General features: G+C 57.8%; 1 protein-coding gene across 1 annotated transcript; it reads left to right on the top strand.

Annotated features, from left to right (window-relative positions):
• Positions 1-569: 569 nt before the first annotated feature.
• EFEMP2 (EGF containing fibulin extracellular matrix protein 2) lies at positions 570-8,986 on the top strand. Its single transcript, XM_044682387.1, has 10 exons — positions 570-677; positions 1,140-1,188; positions 4,039-4,269; positions 5,755-5,877; positions 6,046-6,162; positions 6,370-6,489; positions 7,088-7,207; positions 7,285-7,411; positions 7,706-7,901; positions 8,727-8,986. Exons 1-10 carry the CDS (start codon positions 576-578, stop codon positions 8,886-8,888), a joined length of 1,347 nt encoding a protein of 448 aa, XP_044538322.1. The 5' UTR covers positions 570-575; the 3' UTR covers positions 8,889-8,986.
• Positions 8,987-9,060: the final 74 nt, after the last annotated feature.

The raw sequence follows: 9,060 nt of genomic DNA, 5'->3' as shown, positions 1-9,060 counted from the left end.
GGGGGGAGGGGAGAGCCGCAAAGTTTGGGGAGGTGAAGGCACGGCCGAGCCCCCGTCCCCTGGCTGCCCGCGGGGGTCCTGTGCCCTCAGCCGAGGCCAAGGGGAGAGATGGCACCGGGGGACCCAGAAGGAGGCAGCCACACTTCCCGGAGGGGCCCCAGGACGGGGGTCCCTGGGGAGGGAGGGGAGAAGGGCCTGGACCCAATGGGAAGAGCCGGGAGGGGGAGGGCCAGAGGAGAGGGGCAGGACGGCTAGTCCTCCGGCGAGCTGGCCGGGAAGCAGAGCACAAAGGGAGAAGTGAGGGAGGGGGAGAGCCAGGGAGGAGAGGTGAGGCCCGGGACATGGCCGGGCTCTGTGGGGGCGCTGAAGGGACCCCAAAAAGCCTAGTGCCCAAGGGGAGCCGGGGGACTGGAGGCCCCCACAGGCAGAAGAGGGGGTCAGGGTGGGTGAGGTGGGAATGGGAGAGCCCGAGCGGGGGCGGCGGGGGACGGGGGACCTGAGGGAGAGTTGGGGTGGGATGAAGGGGAGCCAGGCCCAGGTGAGGCTGAGGCAGGGCTCTCTCCCTTGGCCCTAGGATGCTCCCTTTTGGCTCCTTTCTCCACGGGCGGCTGCTGTTGCTGCTACTTCTTCTGGGCCCTGCATCGCCCCAGGACCCCGAGGAGCCTGACAGCTACATGGTGGGAGCCTTGGAACTAGAGAGGCAGCAGGAAACTGGGGGTGGGGTGGGGGCGACAACAGGGGGGAGGGCTGGGATCAGGGTTTGGAGAGGATCCTCACAATCTCCCACCCAAGTGTGGGCACTGAGTCAGCTGATGTAGCTGATCAAGGGCTGGGCTTGGAGCCTCAGCCTGGGTTCAAATCCTGCCTCTTACACTAGCTTAGTGACCCTGAGCCAGACTTGTTAACTCTCTCTGACTCAGCTCTGACCTCTCTAAAAAGAACCACACGGAACCCAGAGGGTTCTTGGGAGAATCCAGTGAGATCATTTTGGGGAAGCATTTTGCAAAGCTCTAGCTAGAGGAATGCCCACTATTAGATAGTGCCCCATCCCCATCCTCCTTCCCAAGCCCAGTGATGGTTCAAACTCCTGGCCAGGAATTTGACCCAAGCCTGCCTTTGCTTTCCTCCTGTTGCTCTAGGAGTGTACGGATGGGTACGAGTGGGACACAGAAAGTCAGCACTGTAAGGGTAAGTACGAGAGCAGGACCCAGGGAGGGTGCTCTAGCCTAGGCCATGAGGCAGAAGGAGCCCCCCCCCAGATGTGCCTGGCACTCATTTTATAGACCAAGACCCCAGGAGGAGAGGTAGTGACTTGTTCAGGGTCACAAAGGCAGCAAGGTGTAGAGAGGGGGTGGGAGCCCAGTTTCTCCCTCTGTCTTCCAGGGGTTCCTTTTCTATGAAAGGGAGATGGTGCTAAGTCTGCTGAGCCAGCTCTTGTTTGAGGGCAGGTGTGAGCCTGAAATGCATCCCAGAAGCCTTATTTGATGGGTCAGTGGGAGTAAGTGATGTCAGAGATGGGGCACTGTCATGGAGTGAGGAGACCTGGGCTCAAACTATCCAGTTCTCCACTTGGCAGCCAGAGTAAGCCCCTTGACTCCTCCCAGCCTGTTTCTTTGTCTGTAAAAGAGGAATGCTACTACAACTGAGACTAATACTAATACTGGGGCAACCAGGGGCCAGCCTTGGAGTCAAGAAGCCTTCATGAGTTAAAATCTGGTCTCAGACACTTCCTCCCTGGGTGACCCTGGGCAAGTCACTTACCATTAAACCACTGCCCAGTCCTTACCACTCTTCTGCCTTGGAGCCAATACACAATATTGATTCTAGTATAGAAGGTAAGGGATTAAAAAAAAAAGACATGAAAGAACAAATCCTTGACCAGCTCCATTTTTGGCTCTGGGGACACAAGACAAAAAACTCCCCAAATGGTGCCTGCCCTCAGGGAGCTTATAGGCTACTGGGGGGGGGGGAATAAGGAGAGCTGTACTCCAGAATTGATCATGTGCCAGGCTCTGTGCTAAATAAACTCTTGGGGATGAAAAAAGAAAACTAAAAACAGCCTGTCCTCCTCTGGAGCTTCAGTTCTAATGACCAAAGCTCCTTGGGAGTAAGTAATTACATAGAGAGAAGCTGTAACCAGAAGGAAAGTCAGCAGGGTTGAATTAGTTAATCTAAAGGCTCTAAGTCTAAGGTATATAAAAGTAACCCATATGTATCCAAAGGAATTCAGAGTGATAGCTAATCAACCTGAGGGAGGCCTCCATGGAGGAGGTGGCCTTTGAAGGAAGCTAGGAGTTTGAAGGGATGGAGAGCAGCTTGTGCTCATTCCCTGGAAGGGAGATGAGGCCCAAGTTTGGGGAACTCCTGTGGAAGGAGAATAATAGGAAAGAGGCCCAGAGAGGTAGGTGGGATCTAGACTGAAGGAAATTTTCTATTTCATCCTAGAGGCCAGAGGGAGCCATTTAATATTTCTGAGCAGGGGAGAGGCGTGTCCTTTAGAAACATCCCTGGAGGATGGATTGGACAAGAAGCCTGGAGTTAGGGAGGCCAATTAGGAGCCTGTTGTCAGAGTCCATTTGAGAGGTGATATGGACCTGAACTAGGGTGGTGGCTGTGGTGAGTGGAAAGAAGGTGAGAGTAGGGTCGGAACAGGATTAACATGGCTTCTTAATTGAAGAAAAGTGAAGAGAAAGGATGGCGCCAAGTTGTTTTTTTTTTTAAACCCTTGCCTTCTGTCTTGGAGTCAGTGTGGTGTATTGGCTCCAAGGCAGAAGAGTGGTAAGGGCTAGGCAATGAGGGTCAAGTGACTTGTCCAAGGTCACACAGCCGGGAAGTGTCTGAGGCCAGATTTGAACCCAGGACGTCCTGTTTCTAGGCCTGGCTCTCAACCCACTGAGCTACCCAGCTGCCCCTGGCACCAAGTTTGCCAAAGCGAGTGACTGGCTAGATGGTGACGTCCTCAACAGAAAGAAATTTGGAGGAGGGGCAATTTGGGAGGGAAATAGGAGCCCCATTTTGGATGTGTTGGTTTCAAGAACTCTATGGGACACCCAGGAGTCAGTGTCCAACAGGCAGTTTGATCAGGAGATAGATGAAGCTTGGATATGGACTCTTATCCGCCCTCCATTGGCCTTCCTGCTCACTTAGGCCCAGAGCCAGGTCAGGGCTTTCCTGGTCTAGGATAGCTTGACTCCAAAGCCAGCCGATTTATTCTAGAGATTTATCAATTTTAGACTGGCCCTGTCCCTTCTGCCCCAGAGTGCTTTGGGGTCCTGGGAGCTGCCCACTCCCAGGCAGGCTGAAAGACAGTGGCCATTGCTGCTAGCTGGGCTTCCTTGGCCCCAGAGCAGTCTTGCCAGCCCAAGTCGAGTCACCACGAGGCACTGATAGCCCTGCCTTCGTGCCTGGGGTCACAGACCTCTCTAAGCATGAGGTCATTACTTGGGGTGGGGACAGTCAGTGGGGAATAGGTGGGGCTCTTTCTAGGATACAGTGTTCTGTGAAGAGGCCCAGAGTTCCATGCTTTGGGGTGGGGGGGCCCTTTCTTGTAATCCTGATTCAGCATTCTGGCCTGAGTCAGTCTTCAGGAAGGTAAGCATCGGGGGAAACGGAGGCAGCCTCTAGCCTATGATTTGAAGAGTCCTTAAGCTCCTTTACAGAAATACAACCCCTGAACTGGAAGGCAGGAGAAGCTGGCAGAGGCCTTTTCCCTCCTCATGCCTCAGCTTCTTCAGCTGTCGGATATGGGGAATGGACTAGAGTTTTCCATTTGTCTTCTGGCTCTGTTGCCTGGCTGGGGCCACCTCCTAGCTGTGTGACTTTGGCACAAGTTGTCCCCCTCTGGGAGTCAGGAGATTCCCCAACTCTGGAATGAAGACCACGTCCCAGCCACGGCCCTCTTCGTTCCCTCCCGGAAGATGGAAGTCTGGGTGCAATTCCCCTAGTCGTTGGAGTGCACGCCCAGTTCTTGGTTCTCCTTGGCGGTGGCTGTGCGAGCCCTGCTTGCCCAGCAGCCTCCCCATCCCACTCTGCCCCCAGATGTGAATGAGTGCGAGACCATCCCTGATGCATGTAAGGGGGAGATGAAGTGTATCAACCACTACGGGGGCTACCTGTGCCTGCCTCGCTCGGCCGCTGTCATCAACGACGTCCATTCAGAGGGGGGCCCCCCTCCCCGGCCAAGGCCTCCCAGGCCTCCGGCCCCCGGTCCGCCTCGACCCAACCCCTGCCATCAGGGCTATGAGCCCGATGATCAAGACAACTGTGTGGGTGAGTGTGGGGGCCCTTCCTGGGATGGGGGGCACAGAGGGCGAGGTCTTCCCCAGCTTCCCGAGGCTTCTGGGTCAGACCCAAGGACGGTGGGTGGCTAGGAACGGGGTGGTGCCCTTTCTAGAAACAGGAGATTGACTTTAAGGGGAGAGTGGCGAGTTATTTGGGCCATGATGAGCTTGAAATGCTTAAAGGTGCGTTCCTTGTCGCCCTTTGCTGGTTTCAAAATTGTACTTGGGTGCAGAGACTTGGCAATTCTTTTTATTTTAGTTTAAATTCTCTCCCTCCCTGCCCAATGAGAAAGCAAGAACCCAAACCCATCCCAAATCACTTCATTCCCCTTTGAACAAGTCCATCGCCTCCTCCTCGTGGCCACATATGCAGCACTCGGGCCTCCCTCCAAACATGGACCCCCAGAGGGCTCCCCCCCAGCTCCAGGTGCTCAGTGGGTCAGCACACGCGCCAAAGCAGACGCGTCAGCCTGTTATCTTCTCAGTTAATCCATGCACTCTCCGCTGAAGAGCAGAAGAGATTTCATCACGCAGCATGGCCCATTTGGTGACAGATTTCCATTACATACGAATAGGGTCCCCCCTTTCCTAGGTCCTCCCGTTACTAGCCAGGTGAACCAGAACACACTTGGGGTACACGTGTGGAGGGGTGCACAGGCAGAGCCCATGTGGCCAGCACATAGGCTTACTAGGACACGTCCAGTGCTGCAGAGTCACAGACGGCCTTAGCCTCTGAGGATGTAATCGACTGACTTTTTCTGGGTCTCCCTCCTCCATCCATGGGTGTCGTCCCATCTCTGCTCCCTTTGTTGGGTCTCTGCTGGCTTGGGGGTTGCCGAGAGGATTTCTGCTCCCATCTGCTGAGCTTCCGCCGTTCCTCTGCGGGGCCATCTGCCACTCTCTTCCTTTCTTGGGGTGGACGCTAGATTCTCCCTGGTAAGGGAGGCTCACTCTCCTTCAGTGCGTAGTGCCGGGGTTTGGTAACCTAGCTAGAAGGTAGCCGTGTTTTGAATATGAAGGATCTCCGGCCAACATTGCCTGTTCTTTTCTTTTTGGCTATAAATGGGGGGGTTCAGGGCTTCAGGGAACGATTTGACTTGTGGGTAGAAAGGTCTTTTTAATTGTCTCAGGAGCTCTGTGGCAACAGGGCCCGAAGAAGCCTCATCTTAGTTTCCTCCGAGAAGAATCAGCAGGGAGGGTCTTAGCAGTCATTCCTCCTTTTACAGTAGAAGTTAAGGTGTCAGAGATGGGAGTTTTGTGGCCAAGTGCATAAGCTGTGTGTTCCCAAGTCTCTGCAGCTATGAGAGGGGACCTAATTTTGTGAGGGATGACTTGGGCGAGTTCTGGGGGGCCGGCACCTCTCTCCTCATCCCCCGGGCAGCTGTCCATGCTGTCCATCCCTGGGGTTTGACACCTACATGTCTGCCCTGCCTGTGTATACTCCCTGCCTTGGACCTGTGTTTCGGGGTTCCAGACATAGATGAGTGTGAACTGAATCTCCATGACTGCCGTCCCAGCCAAGAGTGCCACAACCTCCCCGGCTCCTTCCATTGCTCCTGCCCTGACGGCTACAGAAAGATGGGCTCCGAGTGTGTGGGTAAGACCCCGAGGACCCCGGTCCCCCTCTCCTCCTCCCCCAGCCCCATCTCGGAAACCTCCTGCTCCCCGATGGAGATAACTGAAGGCCGAAGGCCCAGGAAATGCCAGTAAAGAAGACTTTGTCAACCCCAACCATCTTCGTTGTTGTCTCCCCCAAATTCGTCAGACATAGACGAGTGCCGCTACCGCTACTGCCAGCATCGTTGTGTCAACGTTCCCGGCTCCTTCACCTGCCAGTGTGAACCTGGCTTCCAGCTTGGGCCCAACAACCGCTCCTGCGTAGGTGAGACGTGCCGCGGGAAGGGGGCGGCTGGGTCTGGGCGGGAGACCAGGACGGGCAGCCGGCCGAATCGTGGCGAGGCCCCCCCGGCCCTCGGCCGCATCCTAGCCCGTGACCTGCCTCCAGTAGGATGGAGGAGTCGGGAGTAGGTGCCCTCCTGGGCGCCGCCGAGGTCCCATCCTGGCCCTGGGCCTGGCTTCGTACCTGCAGATGTGAACGAGTGCGAGATGGGCGCACCCTGCGAGCAGCGATGCCTCAACTCCTACGGGACCTTCCTCTGCCGCTGCAACCAAGGCTACGAGCTGCACCGGGACGGCTTCTCCTGCAACGGTGACTCCCCGCCCCGGGAGGGCCACCCAACAGGGGCCTGACGATCCCCCGAGAGCCAGGACACGGGTCTTGGCCCCGGGTGGGGTCTCGGTCTTAGAACTGAAAGTCTAGACTGTCAGGGGCGAGAATGGACTCGAGTCTAGAACCCCAGAACCTTTAACGTGGAAGCCGCAGTGGACAACGGAGGGTCGCGGCTCGGCTCCTTTAGGGATGGAATGGGCGAGCTTGGAGGGAAGCTGGAGCGCGGAGCCCGGGGACAAACATCTGTGGGAAGCTCCCCAAGACCCTGGCTGGGCAGGGCGGCCACTTTGGCTGGACATCTGCCGGTCTTTGTGGCCCTCCCTCCGAAGCTCTCGGGAAAGGCCGGCTGCCTTTACCTACTGAGGGTCTATCGACCCCGGGCTCTGCTCTCCCCTGCCTTAGTGCTTGAACAAAGTGAGGGTGAGGTCAGGGAAGCCTTCCTGGAGGCGGCCCCTTCCTCCTCTAGGGCTCCGTCTGTCCTGGCCGTTCCCCGCCTGCCTTGGGTCCATCTAGTTCGTGCCCCTCCCCCCCCCCGCCTGACCTCGCCTCCGTCCCTCCTCCGTGTGTCCATCCGCAGATATCGACGAGTGCAGACATTCCACTTATCTCTGCCAATTCCACTGTTCCAACGAGCCGGGCCGATTCTCCTGCCACTGCCCGCAGGGCTACCAGCTGCTGGGCACTCGCCTCTGCCAAGGTCTGCTGGGCTAGGGGTGGTGGGGAGACGTGGGGCCCCCCCAGATTCCGGCCCCCCTGACCTCTCCCCTTCGGCAGACATAGACGAGTGCGAGTCTGGCGCCCACCAGTGCTCCGACGGCCAGAGCTGTGTCAACTTCCACGGGGGTTACCGCTGCGTGGAGACCAACCGCTGCTCGGAGCCCTACGTCCAGGTGTCTGACAAGTGAGTCCCTCCCGGGCAGCCTGGGCACCGGGTGCTTACCACGGGCCGCGGGGCCTCCATGCTCGGCCGGGGGAACTCGGAGGGTGCCGGCCCTGCCCGCAAGGGCCTTCCAGGCTCATGGAGTGAGTGAGCGAGGGAGATGAGGGGGCTCGTGGGCACAGCCCTCCCCCGGGGCCAAGGGCCCTGCGAATGGGGTCTTGGAGAAGGGAGGCAAGTCAGCGGCAGGGCAGATGCCGCGTCCTCGAGACAGGAGGCAGAGTGTGGTGCCAGCCTGACCCCCGCCCCCTCCTCTAGCCGCTGCCTCTGTCCAGCCTCCAACCCTCGGTGCCGGGAGCAGCCGTCCTCCATCGTTCATCGCTACATGAGCATCACATCAGAGCGCAGCGTCCCTGCGGACGTCTTCCAGATTCAGGCCACCTCCGTTTACCCCGGTGCCTACAACGCCTTCCAGATCCGAGCCGGAAACCCCCAGGGAGACTTCTACATCAGGGTAGGGTCCTGCTTCTGGGCCCAGCAGAATGGGCCGAAGTACCTCTTAGTGCCCAACTGGGCCCACCTGGGAAGTGGAGGGGGGTTCCTGCTCGGAGACCTCGGCTCCCGGCCTGCCCCCGACTCCCACCGGGAGGCCGTCGTCGGGCCAGAGCAGGGCTTTCAGTTGTCCCCTAAGAGAAGTCAAGGCAGCTCTCCTTGGGAAACGTGTGGGAGCCGACAGAGCCCCATCCCTGCCTTCGAAGGGCATCTGGTCTTGGGGAGAAGCCTCGTCCTGGCAACAAAAGGCAGCTTCTGCCCCACAATTTGAGTCCTCGAACCCTAGGGATGGTGGGTCCCCAGGAGCTGGGCCCTGAAGGATGTGGGGGATGGGCAGGTGAAGAGGAAGGAGGCCAGGCATCCCCAGGATCACAAAGGGAAGTGCACAAATGGCCCGGGGGAGGGTCGTAGGGCTAGAAGGGCCCACAGAAGCTACCAAATCTGATGGGATCATTTTAGAGATGAACAAACTGAGGCCTGGAGGTGGGGGGGAGGTGAAGGGATTTGCATAGGTCATGTGGATCTCAGGGGATAAAATCTGGACCCAGAAGGGACCTCCAAAGGTAAACTGAGACCCAGGAAGCTGACATCAGGTAGTGAGCAGCAGCATCTGGGGGAGAGCCTGATGGTAGGGGACAAAGCCAGGAGGCAGGAGCGGAGTGTGGCCTGGGAGGCAGGGAGTCCAAGAACAGAGAAGGGGACACACAGGCAGCAGATGCCCGTTCTCTTCCCCGAGGGGTCTGGGGCCTCCTTGGGGCTGAGCCTCCTCCTCTCTCCTCTCTCACAGCAAATCAACAACGTCAGTGCCATGCTGGTTCTGGCTCGGCCCGTGACGGGGCCCCGGGAGTATGTGCTGGACTTGGAGATGGTCACCATGAACTCTCTCATGAGCTACCGGGCCAGCTCTGTGCTGAGGCTCACGGTCTTTGTGGGGGCCTACGCCTTCTAGGGGGCAGCTCTTCCTCCAGCTAAGGGATGGGGGACTTCCCTATGAAAACATCAGAAGCTGTTAAGGAATAGAAAAATCAATAAAAAGAGAAAAACTGGCCAGGCCTGATGGGGCAAGAGAAGCGAGGCCACCAGAGGGGAAGGGGGGGCTCGGCACCTCTCTAATCTGGCAC

Source organism: Gracilinanus agilis, chromosome 6 (assembly GCF_016433145.1).
Source record: "Gracilinanus agilis isolate LMUSP501 chromosome 6, AgileGrace, whole genome shotgun sequence".
Taxonomy (NCBI): Eukaryota; Metazoa; Chordata; class Mammalia; order Didelphimorphia; family Didelphidae; genus Gracilinanus; species Gracilinanus agilis.
Note: the sequence above shows the minus strand (reverse complement) of the source record. Positions and strands in the feature narration are given on the sequence as shown.

Excerpts from the sequence above, each read along its gene's own strand:
- EFEMP2 (XM_044682387.1), top strand. The coding sequence starts at position 576 with ATGCTCCCTTTTGGCTCCTTTCTCCACGGGCGGCTGCTGTTGCTGCTA. Across the intron at positions 6,490-7,087 it reads GGACGGCTTCTCCTGCAACG|ATATCGACGAGTGCAGACAT; the intron begins GTGACTCCCCGC and ends GTCCATCCGCAG. Across the intron at positions 7,208-7,284 it reads GGGCACTCGCCTCTGCCAAG|ACATAGACGAGTGCGAGTCT; the intron begins GTCTGCTGGGCT and ends CCCCTTCGGCAG.